The sequence below is a fragment of the Hoplias malabaricus genome, chromosome Y (genome assembly GCF_029633855.1).
Source record: "Hoplias malabaricus isolate fHopMal1 chromosome Y, fHopMal1.hap1, whole genome shotgun sequence".
NCBI classification, from domain to species: Eukaryota; Metazoa; Chordata; class Actinopteri; order Characiformes; family Erythrinidae; genus Hoplias; species Hoplias malabaricus.
The window spans coordinates 53,905,472-53,929,589 of NC_089820.1; the positions used below are offsets into that span (position 1 = coordinate 53,905,472).

The following is a 24,118-nucleotide window of genomic DNA, read 5'->3' on the forward strand; positions in this document are numbered from 1 at the left end:
ACTAGCTCACTCACTCACTCCCTCACTCACTCACTCACTAGCTCACTCACTCACTCCCTCACACACTCACTCACTCACTCCCTCACACACTCACTCACTCACTGACTCACTCACTAGCTCACTCACTGACTTACTGGCTCACTCACTAGCTCACTCCCTCACTCACTCACTCACTGACTCACTCACTCCCTCACACACTCACTCACTCACTAGCTCACTCACTCCCTCACTCACTCACTCACTGACTCACTCACTAGCTCACTCACTCACTGACTTACTGGCTCACTCACTAGCTCACTCACTCACTCACTCACTCACTGACTCACTCACTAGCTCCCTCACTCACTCACTCACTGACTCACTCACTAGCTCACTCACTCACTCCCTCACACACTCACTCCCTCACTGACTCACTCACTAGCTCACTCACTCCCTCACTCACTGACTCACTCACTCACTCAAAATGCACTCACTCCCTTACTCACTGACTCACTCACTAGCTCACTCACTCACTCACTCCCTCACTCACTGACTCACTCACTCACTCATTCAAAAATGCACTCACTCCCTCACTCACTGTCTCACACACTCACTCACTTACTCACACAAAATGCACTCACTCACTCACTCACTGGCTCACTCACTCACTCAAATATGCACTCACTCACTCACACACTCACTCACTAGCTCACTCACTCACTCCCTCACTCACTGACTCACTCACTCACTCATTCACTCACTCACTCACTCACTGACTCACGCACTCACACACTCAAAAATGCACTCACTCACTCACCCTCTTTTAAACTCTTTCATCAGCATGATTACTCATGTTTAGAAACTGCATCACAGGGACTATTCAGTGCTTTGCATCACAGACACTGTGTCCTAATTGGTCAGCTGATTTATTACTGTCCATGTCTCTCTGGAGTTAATTTCCTCTCTTGTTTGCTCTCAGAGTTCTGCAGAATGGTTTGGAGGTGGAGAGGCTGAGATTACGGAACTTCTACCACTATTACCACTCTAAACGCGGCATGTGGAACTCTCCCATAAAGAAGCCAACACAAGGCTAGCCAATGGGGGACGCTGCTGCTGAAATTAGCTGCGTCTGGAAGAGCCTGCTACACCCCCTGGAGCTTTCCAAACGTTCCCAGACACTTATAAAGCACAGCTCCAGGGTCTTAACACTGTGTCTGATAACACAGAGATGGCAAGACTGATGTGCCAGCGCTGGATTTGTAGTTATTGGCTTAAGATGAACTTATTTCATCCCCAGGAGAACTGAGAATCACAGAAAGTGCCAAACCTAGCAGCACAGAGCAGAACTTTCCAAAGTTCTGGAGTTCCTACATATTAAGGTTTTGGGATTAGTGAGAGCCTCAGGTATGAAGTTGTTTTGGTACATGGCTTGATGTGGAGAAATTATAATTGGTGCTTTCTAACATTGTCTTTTTGTCTTTATAAATAAGAACCCTGAAAATTAAATTACTGTATTGTACTCATCCCCCCCGTCACCTGTTCCCCCACCCACATTCTCTGAATTAGTGTTGGTTTTGTATAGCAGAAAAAAAACGTTTCTACTACAAAATGAAAGGTGCCAAACTGCCCTTAAATCGGAATCACAATTTAATTTTTCTCCCTTAAGGACATTGGGTCAGAGAGTAGTGGTCACTGGTGCCATATTTAAAGGATAATTTCTGTGAAATTGTTTGTAGAGGATTTAAAGAATGTAAACTGAACTCATTTTTCTTTTATTTTCTTATTTTCAAGAATAAATGGAGGAATAAATAACTGTTCTTCCGCGTCATACTACACACGTCCACAAGAGGGCACTTGAAGGGGAATTTCACCAACTGTGGAACTGGCAAAAATGAGGGAAATGTTCCAGTTTCCAGAGTCAGCGTTGTACAATGTAATAGGAAATACATATCTGAGGGTTTAACGACTGGGACTATAGTTTTGACATTAACATTTGGCTCAACGGTGTAAATATTTGCAGCCTTTATTGAGGTGTTGTAAGCTGTTTTGAGTTGAAAGAACACAGCCCAGTAAACTTTTAGCCGTTGATTCAACGTTGAAATAACGTAATGACTGCCGTCTAATCAACGTTCTCTTAAGATTGAAAATGAAAGTTGTAAAGACGTCCAAACACAGACATTGAAAAGACGACTATTAGACGTATTTTGGACGTCAATTGACGTTATTAATTGGTCCCGAAATAAATTACTTGTATAAAACGCGTTTTGGACGTCCACTGACGTTATCGGTTGGTCACCACTTAACTAACTTATTAAGATGGATTTTGGACGTCCATTGACGTTTAAAATATGTCCTTGACGGACAGACTACTTTTAGACCTATTTTGAACGTCCAGGGACGTTCCTTGTTTACTGGGAGACGCTCTAAAGTCATCTCAAAGAAAGCTATTAGATTAATTATTACAGACATAGTGTCTGAGACACTTTTACAGACAGTAGTTCTGAGACAAGCTTTGTTGTATGAATGAGGAAATATATGCGGGGTGTCGTTATAATCTAATAGCCAATAAACTCTACGCTTGTTCGCGGTCACCGTACAATTCCTCGTCTCTAATTGGCTGAGAGATGACTAAAAGTTGTGTCTGATACGGGGTCTATTAAGGCAGTATACTGAGGGAGGAAAGCGTAGAAGTCATGTCTGAAATGAACGTTTCCAAAAAGGGTGACTGCTTCTGCTCCAGAACCTTTAAAGTTGTATTTTTTTGATGTACCGGTGTCCTGGTAAAATGCTGAAATAGTCTCTAATGAGACTCAGTTGCAAACGCTTTAATGAGAGCAAGACAACAAGCTTCAAGGTTGCTGCCTTCTGTTTCAGACACAGCCTCAAAAAAAATAAAAACCTTCCCCGCTGGTCCTTTACTCTGATTGGCTGAGAGATGAATGACGACGTTCAGGCTGGTTCTTCGCTTTGATTGGCTGAGAGAAGGCTGATAACTTTCTAGCAGGTCCTTTACTCTAATTGGCCGAGAGATGACAGAAAACTTTCAGGCTCCTCTGATTGGCTGAGAGAAGGCTATCAGCTGACTCACTGGCAACAAACTTCTCAGCTGGTTGTCCTCGCTCTGAAATCACACGCGCTCCATCCTGCTGCGTGTGTAGAAGCAGGTTCACGAGCTCAACAACAACAACAACAACAACAACAACAACAACAACAACAGCAGCTAATGAAATGGACTTGAGTTAACTGCGTGAAGTTCAGAATTCTGTTCTGCAGCGCAGCTCCTCGTAGCTCAGCTCCCCCGGTACCTGTCAGACCCAGAGATGGCAGCTATGAGCGGCATCAACCTGAAAACTCTGGAAGATTTAACTCTGGACTCTGGTTACGGCGCAGGAGACTCGTCCGGGTCCTCGTCCAAGTCCAACTCCCGGCTCGCCTCGACTCCTCATCGGGGAAACTGGTGGCAATGCTCGGGCTCCATGAACAGCAGGCACGGCAGCTGGGACACGGTGAACACGGTGCTGCCGGAGGATCCCGAGGACATTTTCTCCAGGTGCCCGCGCTTGCCGGATCTGGAGGAGTTTCCGTGGTCGGAAGACGACGTTGAGTCCGTGGTGCGTAAAGCTGCGCCGGGCGCGTCGTTCACGTTGGACTTCTTGCGCCGTCTGTCGTTTCTCTCACGCAGGGCCCTTTTGCGCATGGCGCGTGAGGCGCAGCGCCTAAGCGTGCTGCACTGCAGGTGCACGCGCTTCGAAGTGCAGAGCGCCGTGCGCCTCGTGAGCAGCTGGCGGCTCTCGGAGAGCTGCGTGGCAGCCGCGGTCCGGGCCATGTCCCTGTACAGCATGAGCTCTGGAGAGTCTTTGCGCATGGGTAAGTCCGCGCGTTGCGGCCTCACGCTCTCCGTGGGCCGCTTCTACCGCTGGATGGTGGACACTCGCGTCTCCGTGCGCGTACACGAGCACGCAGCCATCTGCTTGGCCGCAGCTTTGGAGAGGCTTATGGAGGAGGTGGTCGGGAGCGCACTGGAGGCGCAGTGTTCAGTGGGTGAAAGTGGTGTTGGTGGACGTGGACTCTGTTCCCCGGTGCACGTGGACGCTCTGGAGGTGGCGATCAGTAACGACGCAGAACTGTACGGCCTTCTGCAGAACTATGAGCACCTCATCAGCGGGAAGAACGCCAACGGTGAGACAGAAAGGAGGCTAAACCTGATCTCTGGGTTGTTGGATGTTCAGTGTGAAGGTCTTTAGGGTTGAGTGGTGTTTGGTAATGAGTGTTGTGTAGTTTGGTGTTGAATGTGATGAGTGTGGTGGGCTTGGTGTTGAGTGTGATGAGTGTGGTGGATTTTGCTGATGAATGTGCTGGAGTTTTGTATTCAGTGTGATTAGTGTGGTGTGGTTTGCTGATGAAAGCTGGAGTCTGGTTTTGATTGTGGTGGGGTTTGGTGTTTAGTTTTGTGTAGTTTGGTGTTGAATGTGATGAGTGTGGTGGGGCTTGGTGTTGAGTCTGGTGGGGTTTGACGTTGAGAGTGTCGGGGTCTGGTGTTGAGCGTGATTGAGTGTGGTGGGATTTGGCGTTGAGCGTGGTGGAGCCTGGCGTTGAGCGTGGTGGAGCCTGGCGTTGAGCGTGGTGGAGCCTGGCGTTGAGCGTGGTGGAGCCTGGCGTTGAGCCTGGTGGAGCCTGGCGTTGAGCCTGTTGGAGCCTGGCGTTGAGCGTGGTGGAGCCTGGCGTTGAGCGTGGTGGAGCCTGGCGTTGAGCGTGTTGGAGCCTGGCGTTGAGCGTGGTGGAGCCTGGCGTTGAGCCTGGTGGAGCCTGGCGTTGAGCCTGGTGGAGCCTGGTGGAGCCTGGCGTTGAGCCTGGTGGAGCCTGGCGTTGAGCGTGGTGGAGCCTGGCGTTGAATGTGATGGGGTTTGTTGATGAATGTTGGCGTTGAGCGCGGTGGAGCCTGGCGTTGAGCGCGGTGGAGCCTGGCGTTGAGCGCGGTGGAGCCTGGCGTTGAGCGTGGTGGAGCCTGGCGTTGAGCGTGGTGGAGCCTGGCGTTGAGCCTGGTGGAGCCTGGTGGAGCCTGGCGTTGAGCCTGGTGGAGCCTGGCGTTGAGCGTGGTGGAGCCTGGCGTTGAATGTGATGGGGTTTGTTGATGAATGTTGGCGTTGAGCGTGTTGGAGCCTGGCGTTGAGCGTGTTGGAGCCTGGCTTGAATGTGATGGGGTTTGTTGATGAATGTTGGTGTTGAGTGTGGTGGAGTCTGGTGATGAGTGTGGTTATGTTGACTGTGATAATGTGTGCTAATTTGTTGAGTGAAGTGAGCATTAGGAGGAACTGAGTTGAAGTGTGTGCTGGCTTTCTATAGATTTGTGAATTTGTTCATTTTTTTTATTTGGGCCTGTTTATATAATAATAATAATAATAATAATAACAATTATGATTATTGTGATTATTATTATGTTTTTTAGTCCTATATCTCCTCAGGTAAGAGTGTGCTCAGAGCCAGGTAATTACATTTAAGCACTGCTCAGCGCTGCAGCATTCACCACAAACCTGTTATTATGGAACCTGCTGAAGACTGAAGGCGGCTGAAGGCTCAGTCTCTTTTCTTTTGATGTCTCACACAATAGAGAGGCTTTGTGAAGACTCAGAATGTAACTGTCTGACAGCTCTTTGGCACGTGTTTAAATACCAAGTCGTTCTATGGGTCTGTGCTTTTGTAGAATTGGGACAGTTTACTAAGTCAAAAAAATTGTTTTAAAGCACAGACACACTCTAACGGTAACATAAAATTTAACGTCTAAATATACCAGAAAAATCTAATGGGCCCTGGTATAACCCCCCCACACACACACACACACAGCCAATCACTACCATATCTAAGCACTAATTCCTTCAGCTGTAGGCTACTAAAATGATTTTCCATTGGCCCACGCTGCCTGTGTAATCACTCATTACCTTAAATGAGTTTAACACCTCTGGTCTAACACAGCTACTGTCCACACTTAAAATATTAAAATAGCAGCGTTGATATAGAAGGCTATAATCAATTGCACTTTGTCAATTGCTTCCCCTCCCAACATGGACCACCATTGTGTGTGGGCCACTGCCAGCTGCCACCTGGCTGTTACACCTCTGTTAGGTGACAAGTAAGTTGTAAATTCCCTTTAGTCAGAAGTACAGCAGGTGAAATGTGACCTCTACAGTATTTTTGTTCTTTTTCTATCCCTTTCGCAGACTTAAGTCTTGTATTCGTTGTGTCATTATGATAGGACTTGGTGTATAGAGATGCACCTCTCATTTTCTCCCTCATCAGGTTTTTCTTATGTTCGATAAAAGCTCAACGATTTCCCACAATGCAGTTAGAGTTTGCGTGTGTGTCGTTTTCAGTAGGACACAAAAGCCTATTGTTCTTCCCTGAGCTTTCCATGCCAAGCTCTGTACGGATGGCAAAGTAAGCAGATACCCATCAGTGAGCTGAAAGAGGCCAGAGAGCAGGAGAATGGAAAGTCATCTCTCTCTCTCTCTCTCTCTCTCTCTCTCTCTCTCTCTCTCTCCCCCTCTGATCTGGTTTGAATCAGCATTTGGAAGCGGCTGGGACAGGCCGGCTAATGCACAACTGCTCTGTCTGGCACCAAATAAAAAGAATAAACTGGGAGCATAATAGGAAATGAAAGTCTATTTTCACGAACAAGGCTCTGGAGAGGAGGAACACAGTGATTTGTTGGAGCGTTCTGCTGAAATGGCGCATGGGCTAAACACAATGCTGTTAAACAGCTGCTCAATTCAGCCAAGTACACCACGCCTCTAATACAGCATATGACTTCCTGTTTGGGGTTATTGGATCGAACGAGAGAGGCGTCAGGAAGTGCTCCTGTTCAGTTGTCAGTGGCCACGTTTAATGTACTTCACAAGTCCCCTGAGAAACGTTGATCCGATCTGCGGGCGAACTCGGTCTCGGTCTGGCCAAACTGTTCCCAGATTCATTCACTGTTTTTCAGGTGAAGCCTAACATTAGGGGGTTCAAAAACAAAGTACAGGATCAGGTGGCAAATAAGTGGACGGTTGAAATAAAGGCTTATTGTGCACTCACTGCCAAGCTTTTAGGGACCATTTGAAAGCAATGGATTTTGTTTATTTTTGAGTCAAACAAAAAAATCCCCACCAATCTTTAGTTTTATTGTTTCTAAAATCCATATTAAAACACGGAAAACGATTTTCCCTCCACGACAGCTGTAAAAACGGACAGAACAACGGTAGCTTTCATGATAATTAACACAATGTACAAGTGCAACAATAAAAACAGCATGAAACACGATAAATACTTTCCAACCTATAATTACAAACCATCTTCTAAAACACTGAGGCAGTACGTCCCTGAGAGTTGCCAGCTGAGCAGATGTTGCAGGTTATTCTTGAAACACTGTACGTACAGAGCGATAGCTTAACCTTTCACACCTCATATGTTCTCCACGTTTATGGAGGAACTCATCAGTGCCTGTTGTTTTGTTGGATGATTGGTGGGTGGAGTGTGGACCGAGGGCTGGTGATGCAGAACAGATTGAGACGTGGTTGGCACAGCCGCTTCCATTCAAAAGCAGCTCTCCCTCGTATATGCCCAGCAGGCCCACATCTGGAAACCTTTAGAGCCTAATTGACCTCCCCGACTCCTGCGAGAGAATGGCCCCATTTTCTATTGTGAGAGCCATTCCACAGGCTTGTCCCGTCGTTTTGTTTATTTGTACACATCCACATGGCCTTTTAAAAGGGCCTCACGCTATAAATGAGAACAACGGTGTATGGAGGTTATGCATTTGAACACATGAGCTAATCCTGGCGCAATGTAGGGGCTGCTTCAGCGGTTCCTTGTCTTTGAGAGCTGTTTAAATCTTTCATGCTGTCCGTGTGGATTTACGTGGCTTGGGAAAGTTGGAGAAATTCTGGTTGTGCTACAGCCAGTGATATTGGGGCGGGGGCAGGGGGAACCCAGCTGAAACTATATTCTAGCCACCAGCACTTGGCCGCATGTCAAACAAGAGTTTCAAAACAAGCAACTCCCTGAAAAATGGTGATATTGCCCAAGAGTTCGACTTTAAATGTTATTACCCCTAACCAGTGAAGACTGGGCTTTTCTGGTTTGCTTCACTGGCTGTGGTCTTTAATAGTAGTTAACATTTCTGGTTGCTACATGGATATCTGTGATCGTAGAACTGGGAGTAGCTCACTGAAGTGTAGAAAACAGGAGCTGTGGGAGACTTCCTCCACATATAATTGTAGCAGGAGCTCAATTAAAATCTCTGTGACAAGACCTCAACGGAAATGGCAGATATTATCTATTCCCTCCTTTACAGCTCTGATGAGATCAAAGATGTGAACACTGAAAACGGCGAAGCGTACCCTGTGGCAAGGATCCAGTCATTTTTCCTGCCGCGGATAAAAGGAAGCCCTAATCCTGATGGATAAACACTGAGAGTCTATCAGTCAGGTCTCTGCTTGGCTGCAAATTGAAACAGGATATTAGAGGAGAGCTGGGAAAATGAGGGGTTGCAGGTGAGACACAGTTCACATCACTGGACCCGCTGCTCTGATTGGTTTTTAGCGGGAGCTGCAGTGGTGGGAATCCCTTTTCGCTCTGTGTTTTTTAGCTTTGAAACCCTCACTTGTAATTAGCCCTCATAAAGTGGTCAGGGCAGCATAGCTACTTTGAGCTTTGCTGCTAAACAGTACAAATTAGCTTGTTTCCAAGACATAGTCAGTTAAAGACCAAAAAGTATGAGCGCAACTGGAAATCCTCTTTGGTATAATCTGAAGCTACATCAAGGCGAAAAGAACTCAAGGCCAAAAACGACGTGTTTAGCAACATGTGGTTACTTCGGTCGCACCTATAGCATATGTTTGGATGTGTATGCACAGCTTACAGTCTCCATAAAAAAGCTAAGATGGGCAAACTACCTATTTGTACTCTTGATTTCAGAAGAATTTTGGACGTAAAAGTAGAAGAAATGGGGATGTATATAGTAAAAAATAATAATTTTATAATGCCACAGCAAATCAGCAGCAGTATGTCCTACAATGCTATGCTATGCTAATAACACACAAGCAATTCCTTAGCATTCATTCATTGTCTGTAACCGCTAATCCAGTTCAGGGTCGCGGTAAGACCAGAGCCTACCCTGAATCACACACATTCACTCACACACTCACTTTTTGAGTCGACAATCCACCTACCAACGTGTGTTTATTTTGGACTGTGGGAGGAAACCGGAGGAAACCCATGCGAACACGGAGAACGCACCAAACTCCTCACAGACAGTCATCTGGAGCGGGACTTGAACCCACAACCTCCAGGTCCCTGGAGCTGTGTGACTGCGACACCTACCTGCTGCACCACCCATTCCTTAACACCACAAAGATATTTTTCCTAAAATAATATGCATTTTAATTTAGTGATGCACTTTGTTTATCTGATCTGTGATTGGTCGGGATTCTCAGTGCACCATTGATCATTTATTGATTGGTTACAGGCTCATTTACATACATTCCAGACTGTATCAAATGGCTTAACAAATACTGAGTCAAACCCTGCAGGGTCAGCAGCTGTCCAGTCTGCCACAGACCTTCCTCACCTTCCAATATGGCTGCCTTCAGAGCAAAGACACCTGCTCAAGAGAAGTGTGATACAGCTCAAATATAGGCCTTGTGTTTATGAAGGTGGTAGGATTGTTGTTTATAGGTCAGCTCTACAGCAGCCTGTCGCATTTTTCTCGTGAGGAAGGACCTTAAACTTGTACGCTGACTCAGCTGTTTAGTCATGTCTCTGATTTGTGTACTTTTGGGGCTGCAGATCACATCAGCAACAAAATGGAGGTCTTTCTCCTCGAGGGCTGAATTCCTCTTAGCTTTTGAGGCTTTAGGGTAATTCAGTGGTTGAGATTAAAGCAGTCTTTTGGTGTGGGTTTGTTTGTAATTTGAAATCATTGTCAGGTCTGTAGCGTTATATCAAATTTATTTGACATGTTTAGTTGAACTATTAATGCTCTGCCCACAAATGTATTCTTCAAAGGCTGCTACAAAGCATCTGTTGCTGAATTTCCATTTCAAATAGCTTCACTTCAATTAGCTTCAGCATGTTTGCACAACACAGCTTGGTTGTGCACATTATATTCATGTGGTGAACTGAACGCTCACTGGGCCACCTAGTGGCGCGTGGCGTAAGCTCGCTCGCTAATAACTCAGTTCTCAACTTACGTCATAAAGCAAAAAATTGACTCAGCCATGGCTCGTATCTCAGAAAAGGTTTCACTGTGTGTGTGTGTGTGTGTGTGTGTGTGTCATATATATAGCGTTCCACGTAAGTAATGGTATATATTTGCAATATTCCATTCACATTACCCCAAAACAGCACGGATGAGTGTTTAAAATCTAAACCACAGGTGCGACCCAAACACTGAATGTGCCAGACACCTTAAGATCATTGTGAAAACACAGATCTCAGTTTCTGAGCACTCGCTGGGGAATAGCACTTAAATGACTTCCCCGAGTTCTTAACAGCTAATAAAAACCAAACTACGTGTTAATCAGCAGCTGAGGAAAACAGCCCTGTTCCGCTACACTTCCCAGAGCCACTGTAAAAACCTCAGGTGGTTGGACTTTGTCCAGACTTTACTTCTGATTCACCTCTGCGTGGACGTCACTCATACTGCAAAATCAACTCAGGCATGAGCTCAGGGATTCAGAAGGATTTGGATAGATTTGTGTATTTCAGATGTGGGCTGGGTAGGTTAAGGAGTCATTAGCTCTGTTGACACTGGTGTTTGGGTGTGAACTTTGACCAGCTGGACTTGGTGTCACCCTGTGTGTGGCTGTTGGTCTAGGAACCAAAATAAGGCTTTTCTTCTTTGAGAGCCAGGAAGTGGTGTAGCAGTGACTAGGACACAGGACTGGTAGAATATAGAAGGTTGTACACAATGTAACTTATCATATTGGACCATGTAGTAGAGCTTATAGTCATTTTAAAAGTTGTGCAGATGATAACTAATATGGTATACGTGAGTAGCAATCATTAAAGTAACTGTTAGCATACAGTGAGAAATACATTTGTTCAACAGTGTGCTAGGTGCAGACATCCCAGTAAACAAGGAACGTCTCTGGACGTTCAAAATCCATCTTAATAAGTTAGTTAAGTGGTGACCAATCGATAACATCAGTGGACGTCCAAAATGCGTTTTATACAAGAAATTTATTTCGGGACCAATTAATAACGTCAATGGACGTCCAAAATACGTCTAATAGTCGTCTTCAAAAGACGTTTGGACGTCTTTTCAACTTTCATTTTCAATCTTAAGAGAACGTTGATTAGACAGCAGTCATTGCGTTAATTTAACGTTGAATCAAAGGCTAAATGTTTACTGGGATATTTAGAATGTGCAAACATGAGTATGAATAATTATGTAAAATACAGTATTCTGAGTGACAGAAATTGAACAAAAATTGTTTACAATAAATACTGATTTTTTATTTTACTTGTAAAGGCTTCTGGCTTATTTCCTGTGAATTACATTATGAGATATAAATCTGGGAGGTCCTCGGGTTACGTCAGTCCCGAGTTACGATGTTTTTAACTGTATACATTAACTGTATACCCAGTAAACATTTAGCCGTTGATTCAACGTTAAATTAACGTAATGACTGCCGTCTAATCAACGTTGTCTTAAGATTGAAAATGAACGTTGAAAAGACGTCCAAACACAGACATTGAAAAGACGACTATTAGACGTATTTTGGACGTCCATTGACGTTATTAATTGGTGCCGAAATAAATTACTTGTATAAAACACGTTTTGGACGTCCACTGACGTTATCGATTGGTCACCACTTAACTAACTTATTAAGATGGATTTTGGACGTCCATTGACGTTTAAAATATGTCCTTAACGGACAGACTACTTTAAGACATATTTTGAACGTCCAGGGACGTTCCTTGTTTACTGGGTAAAGCCTTGTTTCGACGTAAGTGGTTTTGCGTCGTAAACGTCGTAACGCGAACTTCGTGTTTGGTGTGCGCGGCGGAAGAATACACGGTTACGCGGCTCGGGACCGAGGACGATAGGTGTTAGGACAGGGTAAGTGCTTACAGTATGTTATTTACGTACAGTATGTACTTATGTTCCGACTTACACCGAAAATCGCTTTACGATGAGACATAGGAACGGATCAACGTCGTAAGTCGAGGACCCCCTGTATTTCCTGATGTTAAACAAGGTCAATTAATAAACTTTTCTCCTGGAAACTAAGTAAATGACACATTATCTCTAATATTTGCAGCGCTCTGCACTGAGTTGATGTGCAGTTAAAAGATGTCAGGAACTTTTTTTTTTTTGTCTTTTGGTAATAGCTCTTTAAAAATGAATGGTTGTATGTTAGCAGAAGCGATGTATGATATTTCCACACGGGAAGCTGCTTTTAATCAGCTGCATGTGTCATATTAATTACACGTCACATTATTTATTCAGTGGTGTTAATATTCACTTTTACCATCCTTTCCTTTGCCCCTGGCTTAGTTCTGGAGGACTGATGATGGAACGCCACGTCTCTAACTCTGTGCTTAGCGAGGGCCTGAAACTTTGATTAATATTTGAACCTGACAAGCTTAATTACATTAAAGCCTTGCTGGGTGAGTGTGTGATTAACGGCCTTTGGAATAATTGTATTAACATTAAAGAGAGATTTTACCCTCTGATTAACCTCAGACCAGGGAATCCACCCCGGAGCTGTGGCATGCTGGGAAAATAGCTACAAAAATACCGTGCAGTAGAAAGTCCCGTGTCTGAGGCGGAATAAAGGGGCAGATGGAGAGGGTGTCAAAGCTACAAGAATAATGCTTCAAATTGGGCTGCTCCTGATTTTTCCACCCTCTACTCCTCCTCTTCTGGGGCTTCTTTCAGGGCTTGGATGAGGTGCTGGGCGCTTCTGCCAACTGGCAGCCGCCTGCGACCATGACCACACTCTGCTGCTTTGTGTTGAGCTTGGAACGGGACGCTGAAGGTGGTGCTGAGGTTAAAAGGTTAAGAGAGGAGGATGTGCTCTCTGATCCTGCCTTCTGGGAGACATATTTACATGGTATTAATATTGCACTTTAACCCTCCTGGTCCCAAATGGTAAAATGGGCCAGGACATATGCCATAGAGGAGCTAATTCACCATTATTTACACATTCAGCTTTTAAAAATAGTCTCCATATGTCTGACATATTAGCAGTTTTTTCTAGTAACGTAAGAAGTGTCGCTACTATTGAGTTCAGAAGGTAGATTACACTGTATTTTAATGAAATGTGTTTTAAATATAACTAACACACACACACACACACACACACACACACACATTCCCCATGTTTGAGCCACAAGCTGCACTGTGGAATTCATTTCCTCTCTTAAAACTTCTGTGTCCAATGCTAAAGCTCTCCCTGAAACTTTTCTTCAGGAAATTAAGAGATTCTAATGAAAAATAAATAATCACAGCTTCACTGAGAATTTATAATAAAGTAAAAAAAGAAAGAATGGTTTCCTCTAGCCAGACTGTCACTACACATTAATCTCCCTCCCAAATATACAAGGTAGGAACATATTAACTTTGTTGTTGTGATTACAGTTTTTAATCAATATACATTCATTCATTCATTCATTCATTATCTGTAAGCGTTTATCCAGTTCAGGATCACGGTGGGTCCAGAGCCTACCTGGAATCATTGGGCACAAGGCAGGAATACACCCTGGAGGGGGCGCCAGTCCTTCACAGGGCAACACACACACATTCACTCACACACTCACTCAGACACTCGCACCTATGGACACTTTTGAGTCGCCAATCCACCTACCAACGCGTGTTTTTGGACTGTGGGAGGAAACCGAAGCATCTGGAGGAAACCCACGCGGACACAGGGAGAACACACTACACTCCTCACAGACAGTTACCCGGAGGAAACCCACGCAGACACAGGGAGAACACACCACACTCCTCACAGACAGTCACCCGGAGGAAACCCACGCAGACACAGGGAGAACACACCACACTCTTCACAGACAGTCACCCGGAGGAAACCCACGCAGACACAGGGAGAACACACCACACTCCTCACAGACAGTCACCCGGAGGAAACCCACGCAGACACAGGGAGAACACACCACACTCTTCACAGAGTCACCCGGAGGAAACCCACGCAGACACAGGGAGAACACACCACACTCCTCACAGACAGTCACCCGGAGGAAACCCACGCAGACACAGGGAGAACACACCACACTCCTCACAGACAGTCACCCGGAGCAGGATTTTTTAAATAATTTGACTGCCTTAATATTCTACTCTACATTTCTTATCTGTTTATTTTAAAGAAGAAAAACTGCAATGCTACCACACTCTGGTTGAGACCCTTTGTAAGATACAGTACAAAGTGCAGCTGGAGGTAATTTCCAAGCCCCATGTCAACTTTTTTAATGTCTTTATTGTGAGTAAGTGAGTGATATCACTGTCTCTGACGGCATCCACCGAAACTGACTGAAATGCCCATCTCTGTCTTTACGAGAAGCCATTCAGGAGGCGCTGTATTTCTCCTTCTGAATGCATACACAGCCCCAAGCCAATGTTCCAAACCCTCCGGACCCCCGAGGGGCCCGCCGTGGTTGTGGTTATGGGCTCCGTTGTTGTCTTTCAACAGATATGTCACTGCTTTGTTCTCACGTAGTGTAAAAACACATCTGATTGGTCGAAGCATATTTGAACCGGTGCCAGGGAAGTGAAGTCATCTGGCCTCCAGCATTAAACGCAGACTTGGAATTTGAACGCATCGTATCTTTTAACAAGACAATAATATCACTTCTGACAGCTGGTGAAATGTGTCAGCGTGTTATATTTGGGTGTTTTGATGTGGTCTGGAAGGATTTAAAAGGAAAGCGAAGCAGGAAAACAAGCTGCGTTTCCCTTGTTGTCTCTGTGCTCTCAGGCTACAAGTGAAGGGAACATATTCTGCGTTTGGAACTAAACCAAAGCAGGCACTCCAGTAAACGTCTTTTCAACTTTCATTGAAATCAACGGCTAAATGTTTACTGGGATATTTAGAATGTGCAAACATGAGTATGAATAATTATGTAAAATACAGTATTCTGAGTGACAGAAATTGAACAAAAATTGTTTACAATAAATACTGATTTTTTATTTTACTTGTAAAGGCTTCTGGCTTATTTCCTGTGAATTACATTATGAGATATAAATCTGGGAGGTCCTCGGGTTACGTCAGTCCCGAGTTACGATGTTTTGTGGTTACGACACATCTCCCATTTACTGTATACCCAGTAAACATTTAGCCGTTGATTCAACGTTAAATTAACGTAATGACTGCCGTCTAATCAACGTTGTCTTAAGATTGAAAATGAACGTTGAAAAGACGTCCAAACACAGACATTGAAAAGACGACTATTAGACGTATTTTGGACGTCCATTGACGTTATTAATTGGTCCCGAAATAAATTACTTGTATAAAACGCGTTTTGGACGTCCACTGACGTTATCGATTGGTCACCACTTAACTAACTTATTAAGATGGATTTTGGACGTCCATTGACGTTTAAAATATGTCCTTGACGGACAGACTACTTTTAGACCTATTTTGAACGTCCAGGGACACTCCTTGTTTACTGGGCAAACCCTTGTTTCGACGTAAGTGGTTTTGCGTCGTAAATGTCGTAACGCAAACTTCGTGTTTGGTGTGTGTGGCGGAAGAATACACGGTTTTCAGTTTAAGATCCCTTCAAATCGTTCACCTTTTTCCCACAACAGGGTCACACCAGAGCCGTCAGCAATGGCTCACCTCTGGTGTTGAGGGTTGGACGTCCAGCCCTGCTTGTTTGTATTAAGTGCACGTTTTGAAAACAGCGGCTTGTACGACAAGGCCTTATTGACCTACCTGTGAAACACACTCGTGCCATTGTGCCACACTCAGAATGGAGCTGTTGTGCTGTGTTGCTCTCTGACTGACTCACTGTTTTTACTCTCACCCCCTTTAAGAGAGGGAGAATTGATCACTCCTCTTTAAGCGAATGAGGGTGGCTGTGTTTCCTCTTTGAGTGAGGTTTCTTTCAGGCATTGTTCTGGACAGAGAAAGCTCTTTTTAGGGGACGCCTGGAGTCCAAATACAGAACAACACGGAGATTTTCTCTCAAATAAAAAACATCTGGTAGTGAGACTAAATTTAGTGCTGAATCTGATTAAGGAAACCTACTTGCACTGAGAGGAATTGTATTCAGAGCTGAGCATTCAGCTGAGGTTTTGGCTTTCAGGTGTGGATTACGGTTATAGAATAAGGCTCTAACAAAGCTCTAATAACTAACTCACCCTCATCATGTGCTTCTATGACAATGTTTTTCTTTTAATAACTGGGTCATGCACATAGCTGCTTTTATAGTTGTTATAATTTACTGTCAGTGGAACTACATGAACGTACTCAGGAAACAAAATGGGCTTATACTGTCATTGCACAGCCATCTGTGGGAGTGAATACACACACACACTGGTGCACTAGAGGTAGTGAGCATTCACACACTGCCTGGACAGTAGATGGGGGGGGTGGTAGGTGTCTTGCTCAAGGGCACTACAACAAGAACATTGAAGGAGGAGACAGCACTGTTCCAATGTTTACATTAATATTGTGCCCATGGAGTGTAACGCTGAAGGCTATTATTTTGATTCAAGCATTTCTATTGGCTCACTGATGCACATACTAAAGAAAAAAATGTACAAGGCCACAATAGACTCAGGGTTTGAATGATATGCAAAGGAGAATGTATCAGTTTGAACCCTAAAAAATTCATTCATTCATTCATTATCTGTAACCACTTATCCAGTTCAGGGTCACGGTGGGTCCAGAGCCTACCTGGAATCATTGGGCGCAAGGCATGAATATACCCTGGAGGGGGCGCCAGTCCTTCACAGGGCAACACACACACACACACACACTCACACCTACGGACACTTTGGAGTCACCAATCCACCTACCAACGTGTGTTTTTGGACCGTGGGAGGAAACCAGAGCACCCAGAGGAAACCCACGCGGACACAGGGAGAACACACCAACTCCTCACAGACAGTCACCCGGAGGAAACCCACACGGACACAGGGAGAACACACCAACTCCTTACAGACAGTCACCCGGAGCGGGAATCGAACCCACAACCTCCAGGTCCCTGGAGCTGTGTGACTGCGACACCTACCTGCTCCACCACCATGCCGCCCACCCTAAAAATTTAGGGAAAAAATAAAAAAAATTCAAAAATGTAAAAAAAAAAAAAAAGACACTTGTTTGAAATGACCCTCATTTTTGTCCAAGGCATTTGCGTCTATTAATTTCTCGCTTTGATCCTACAGTCACTGTTAACCCTGAAACGGCTTCAATCCTGAAGCTATAACTGAAATGGAAATGAATACGTCAGAGGCCTTGGTGACCATTAAGAAACCGGACCTGGTTTTCTAATCAGTAGTTTTGTGTCCTGGCCAAATTACAGCCCCATGTTAATGGCCTGTGAAAGGTACAGCTGGACTGAAGTCAGTGAGGTTTCATACTGTGCTCAATGCTATGGCAGATTTAATATTTAGCTATTTTAATATGTAGTGCACTTAAGTGGTCTCTTTGGTGCATTAGTGCCTCTCAATGGCTCTCCGCAACAGCTTAACCCCTGAGCTAACCTGACACGTTAATGAGAGTTTTCCAGCGTGTGTGTGTGTGTGTGTGTGTGTGTGTGTGTGTGTGTGTGTGTGTGTGTGTGATTTGTTGCTGTAAGTGAAGCAGATTGTGCCAAGTCCAACCTCAACTAGCTCCATTCCAATTTATAACAGTATTACACACATATTCTCAATGGCACAAGCTGTGTGTGTGTGTGTGTGTGTGTGTGTGTGTGTGTGTGTGTCACTGTGTTAGTTTTAGGGGTTAACATTAGGGTTAAATTAAAGATATTAAATAAGGGGGGTGGGGGCAGGCTTAGATTTTTGACTGGCCTCATAACGTGACGTAAAAACAAGTGTGTGTAAACATGTATCAAAGTTCGGGGTGTGTGTATGTATGTGGCTGCTTATGACGCACACGTTACCCTCAGGGCTAGATGTGCTCGGTCGTGGGAAAGGGATGGGGTTGGTTTGGGGTGGGTGTGTCTAGATGGAGGGGTTTCGGGTCTGTGGGTCCGGTCTGTGAACAGCTGTACAGCACGCCCTGTGGCTCAGCTGCACACACACACACACACTCAGAAACCTCACCTCGCCATCGCTAAAGCATGTGAGTACGGCAGACTACACAGCCTCGCACAGTAGGAAGCAGATCTGGGTTTGAGGTCTCACTTAGAACCCATATTTCTACTGTGTATTTTCAGTCAGGGTGTATAAGGTAACAGGCGTGATGCGCAGCACATGTGAAACAGACCACAGCTGGAGCAATCGGCCTCACTGTGGAGGGCATGTGGCCTCAAACCAGACACTTAGAGAGCACAGCTAAATCGGGCTTGTCTCTCTGATTTTTAACCCCTTAATTGCAGTGATAGCTATAACTTATGTGTTGGGTATAAATTATAGGCAGCTACTGTAGATATGAGGCAATCTTTGAATATTGACAAAAGCTTATTTCTTTATCAGCTAAGCAGTGAAATAACACTGAGTATCCTCTAGAGCCGCTAGCAGAGTTTAGCATCCTCAGAACCATAGAAATCCTCAGTGACACTCTTGTAGAGGACCAAGCTGGGGCCAAAAACCCTCATGCTTTGAGCAATGGAGCAGTGGAGCATTCTCTATCCCTTGGGATGAGTAGGAGTGGAGATTGTGCCCCAGAACTAATCATCCATCATCAGTACATGACCTCAAAATGGCGTCTGTAGGAACGTCAACGGTGATTAAAAGTTATTACTGCAGTAAATGGATAAGGAAAATGTCCACAAACGTTTGATAAACGAGATTTCCCCTAAGAGATCTGGATGTGGATGGGGCGCTATTGTGTCGTGGGGCCAGTCAGCGAATGCTGAGCTAAGCATGTGCTGCCTTAGCAAAACAGCCCCAGTGCGAGTGGACCAGGGGTCCCCTTCACAGACGCTGTGTTTAACGAGATTGCTCACATGAACAGTTCCTACTGGAGATAAATGCTCTTGAAAAATTCGTCCATAAAATGTTTCAAACATATCAAGTGGCTGACATCTGGATAAATGTTTGAGAGCGAGGCCTGAAAGCCCAGACGGCTGGCCCATCGCTTACTTTGATTAAGAAAACAAATCCACATCTCCGACTCTCGTTTGATTTATTTTTGAATACCTGGTAAACCAGAGATCCCAGAGAGAGGAGTGGGTTTTGAATCACTGCGTAAAGAGGAAGCTCCAAAGCCGTCTCTTCCACTTGGAGCCCGTCATCTGCCATAAATCTCTTGCTGCGCTCATTGTTTAGCTGTTATTATCAGATCATGCTTTATTCCTGCTGCTTGGCACAGTTAAAATCATTCCAGAGGTGCAGCTCTACCCTGCAATTCAGCTTCACGTTCCTGACATCCGGAAAGCTGTGGGAATCTGGAATGAGTTGGAGCTAGGAAAATCCAATCAGGGAACAGCATGGGAAAGAAAAGAGTCACAGGAGGCTTTGTCGTACCTGATCTGATGTTCCTTAAAGCTGTAGCTCAGCTGGGCCTGGTAGTTATGCCACTGCCATTGTCTATAGGTAAGAGAAGTGGGCTTGGGACCTAAGGGTCGCCAGTTCAATCCACTCAACCTGCAGGACAATTGGTGTAGGCAGAGTGAAGGAACAGCAGTGTCTCCTGCCTCCACATCCGTGGCTGAAATGCCTTTGAGCAAGGAACCTAACCCCCAACTATTCCCTGGATGCTGGGAATGCCACCCGCTGCTTGGGGTGTGTGTTTGCTCGCTGCCCCTAGTGGCCAGGGAAGTGTGTCCCAAGTGGGGAGTGTTGAGATGCACTTCTAGCACATTTTTCGGCCCTCTGGAAAACAAAGCGACCCCCCCCCACCCCCACCCTTCTGGCAAAGGCAAAGGTAGGGGCACTTAAAATTATGGTTAGCCACGAAACAATGGCACTGCAGAAAAAAGGTAACAGCTGCATTAGTGTGTGTGTGTGTGTGTGTGTGTGTGTGTGTGTCGGGGGGCACAATTTCATTGTACATTGTATAGTGACATTGGGCGGCACAGTGGCGCAGCAGGTAGGTGTCGCAGTCACACAGCTCCAGGGGCCTAGAGGTTGTGGGTTCGATTCCCGCTCCGGGTGACTGTCTGTGAGGAGGTGGTGTGTTCTCCCTGTGTCTGCGTGGGTTTCCTCTGGGTGACTGTCTGTGAGGAGTGTGGTGTGATCTCCATGTGTCTGCGTGGGTTTCCTCCGGGTGACTGTCTGTGAGGAGTGTGGTGTGTTCTCCCTGTGTCTGCATGGGTTTCCTCCGGGTGCTCCGGTTTCCTCCCACAGTCCAAAAAACACACGTTGGTAGGTGGATTGGCGACTCAAAAGTGTCCGTACGTGTAGGCGTGTGTGTGTGTGCTGCCCTGTGAAGGACTGGCGCCCCCTCCAGGGTGTATTCCCACCTTGCGCCCAATGATTCCAGGTAGGCTCTGGACCCACCGCAACCCTGAACTGGATAAGGGTTACAGATAATGAATGAATTGTATAGTGACATAGTACAGTTACATTTTACTCCCCAAGACAGAACAGCACAGTATAACATAGTCAATAAGAATAGAGGGCATTTCCATGTCATTAGACTTGACATCCCTTTTAAAAACCTGTTTAACTGATTTTAAATTAGATATAGACAAAACGATGAATTAAAAAATAAAATGCAAGTAAAACATGGCAGGTATTGCCCAACCATTTAAATTATGATTGCAGTAAAAAATAAAGTATATTTAGCTATTTACACAGATTAATATGTGATGGTAATAAAATAATACACTGAAACCTAATGTAAATCAAGAAGCAGGACTGTAATATCACACTGGGTCTGAATGAAGGCAGAAGAAAAACGATGGCAGAGATGAGGAGAGGTCATGTCCGGGTAAGGATTAGTCCCAGACTCCCTGAGGTATTCTTACAGAGGAAATGGCAGCTAAACCCTGGTTATCTCTAATTGAGGATAAATCTGTGTGGGGCCATGACTCACTGAGCTGATTGTACACTGCCTTGCTCCACTAGCTGCTAATAACTTGTGCACACAGTGTTTCAGCAGCACTGCCCTAATGATCTCGGCTACTGTGGCGCCTTGTCTTTCTTTCTGCTCGGTGCTGTGGTAAATGCATTGCGTGACGTACTTTGATGAAAGACCATTTCTCACATAATCACTGATAACTAAGCTAATGGGAACGTATCTAGAACAGGATGCTTAGTGCTTAGACTCCCAAGGCCATAGAGTAAATCTTGAAATAACAGACAGTGGGTTCAATACTTTGTGTAAGGTGTGTTCCCTGAGTTTTATTCTGCTTTGATTTAATCTGTTTTTTCTGTGCGCAGGTGAGCTTTCCCTGCCTGCACACTTCAGTCCGTATGCTGGCGGTCAGTCCCTGGGGTCAGAGAGCAGGGAGGACGCATTTGCTCAGCTGGAGCTGCGCACACTGGAGCAGGCTCTGCTGGCCACCTGCGTGGGAAGTATCTCCGAACTCAGTAAGTTGCACTCAGTGTCCAGAACAGCCCCTTACATACTATTCCCTACATCACTCACTATATAGTGCACTATAATGTGGAACTGAATACAGGAGGGTAGTGAATGGTTATAGACACTACTTCATGGGTTTGTGCATTATGGTATGGCGGCAGATCCTGTTGCAGCAAGCCGCCAGTCGACTATAACCATAGAGTCTCGCTGGCTGAGGGTTACTGTATGTTCTGAAGGTTACAAGCTCTGTATTACCTGCAGTGTATTATGGAAATCCACTATCTGCTAGGGTACATCGGTTATACACTACTTATACATTTTTATGCACTAGGTTTTTGGACACCACTAGATAATGGCAAAAAAACCCAAATTTCTGGACACAGCCAGTGTTTTATGTGGCGATATTTACTCTTTTTTTCAGTGCCGTTTAAAGAGAGGCTGGCTTTGTGTCCACAGTGTCATTGATTCTCTGGGCTCACTTAGGAAGCCTGTTTGAGAAGGTGTGGCTGTGTTGGCAGTTTGTTTACTTTACAGTTCACCACTGGAGCGGTGAAACACCTCCCGCCCTCCTTGGGGGGGTCTCTAACACCCCTGCAGTTGTGCTCCTGCTACAAGAGCATCGTCTGTTTGCTCCCGAGGTGAAAAAACCAACTCCTTTGTGCGTTGTGACTGTGAAATAACACTCCAGCTCAGAGCAATGGAAATGAAAAGCAAGCCTTTGTTGGACACTGAATGGGGATTATTCATCCAGGTTTGTTTTGCTGTTCCTGATTGCAGTGTAAGTAATTGCTCTCGTGTGCAGTTAGCCTCAAGGCTCATGGCTTTCAGATTATAGACCCCTACTTTAATACCTGATACTGTTACCCCCTGCCCCCACCCTCCAGTCAAATGCAATGTAGTCCATCATTTAATCAATGTCATTCAATCTCTGTTAGATCAGTGTCAGTCAGCCTCATCTCTTTTTCTGTTGCTATGTGGACTACACCATTACAATCTATGCCCAAACATTTGTGGACACTTCTTATTATAAATGAGTTACTACTACCTTCTTTAAGGTGTACACCAGTGGCGGATGCTGGTCTAACTGCGATAGAAGTCAGAAAGAGTGATAGAAGTCAGTCTCCAAACACAAGCAGCTACAAAAACACCACCAGAAATAGAGGCTCGATTTGTCGCTAGTCGTTTTTAACAAAGAAAATGTCGCTAAGAGGATTAAGAAAGTCTCCGGTTCAACTCAGAACAGAATGAAAATGTAATGCTCCCACGGATCTTTACACCAAAGGATCGCTGATTCGCTCATTTCGCTGTCAATCAAAAAGGGATTCAGCCTCAGACAGATCATCCAATCATCATGCAGAAGCTGAGCGTCCGGGCCAGCCGAGGCCAGCCCACTGCCCCGTAGACCCACAGAGACGCTGAGCGTCCGATGGGCGGGACAAAGCCCAGCATTTATCCAATGGCTCGTCTCATTTCGCTGCATTTCGCTGCATTTCGCTGCTTCGCTATTGAACTCTGTAGACGCTCAGCGTCCTCACTGTTTAAAGCACCGTGAAGCTGCGGGAATGATTGAGAGGAAAGCCGCGTCTTTACCAGTGATAAGAAGCTGATTCTGAACAAAAGTTGAGCGCGTTGTAGTGCATATTTATTCAGTGACATGTACACACAACAGTATATATTTGATCACTTATTTTTTGACATTTTAGGGGAAGCTGAGCTTCCCTTGCAGTCTTAGAGCCTCTGGTGTACACACTGGACATAGATATTTAGCTGTGCCCACCCAGCTTCTGAAATCTCAATAGAAATCCATACAGTGAAATAGGACACTTAGAAGCTGTTACCTCTGAGCCTCAAATACGCTGCCAGCCTTCAACTGTGGAGCAGCAAAACTGCATCTTCTATCTATATCCTCTGCTCCTCCTCCTGGCTCCAGATTCTCTAATGATAAACACAGGCCCTGACAAGAGTATCTTCTGGCTTCCTTTGCTGTATCTTTTCCTCATCCCCTTCCATCTTCCTCCAAGTCCTCCTCCTCCACCAGGGAATAACAGAAGCCTGGATTTCTAACTGAGCTGGGAAGTGACCCTGGCAGTGTTGATATAAGATTCCGCAGTGGAGCATACACTTCAGGGGCCGTATATTTGAGCAGTTTGGACTCCGCTCACATCTCCCCCTATTGCAGGAGCTGTAGAAAGATGTGCCATTGTCAGCAGATTTTAAAATACAGAGGCACAGCTGTTGGGAATCTGCTGTTGTCGTTTGATGAGATATTCCTTGAAGAGCAGATGGTTACTGTGTTATATCAGCAGAGTATTGTAATAATAGGGTCATTGGGAGGAAGTGTCAGGTATCTGCTTTCTATGAATATCTATCTGTAAAGTGCTCAGCTCGTATTGTGTCTAAAGTTATTGGAAAATATCTTTATCAGCTGCAAATGTGCAGATTTCTCAGAACACTAGACTTTATTTCAGAGCATTGCTTGGACACAGAAGTTGTGTTGG

General features: G+C 45.2%; 2 protein-coding genes across 2 annotated transcripts in view; both read left to right on the forward strand.

Moving 5' to 3' along the window:
- Positions 1-1,734, forward strand: part of LOC136678460 (N-acetyl-beta-glucosaminyl-glycoprotein 4-beta-N-acetylgalactosaminyltransferase 1-like) — a 14,378-nt gene extending 12,644 nt beyond the window's left edge. Inside the window, exon 12 of the mRNA XM_066656513.1 lies at positions 959-1,734. Within this exon, the coding sequence (XP_066512610.1) occupies positions 959-1,073 (115 nt within the window). The 3' untranslated portion in view covers positions 1,074-1,734. The remainder of the gene's footprint in view (positions 1-958) is intronic.
- Positions 1,735-3,299: 1,565 nt separating this feature from the next.
- LOC136679076 (ankyrin repeat and BTB/POZ domain-containing protein 2-like) overlaps positions 3,300-24,118 on the forward strand; it is a 31,616-nt gene continuing 10,797 nt past the window's right edge. The window contains exons 1-2 of the mRNA XM_066657356.1: positions 3,300-4,158; positions 21,479-21,628. Of these exons, the coding sequence (XP_066513453.1) occupies positions 3,300-4,158; positions 21,479-21,628 (1,009 nt within the window). The remainder of the gene's footprint in view (positions 4,159-21,478; positions 21,629-24,118) is intronic.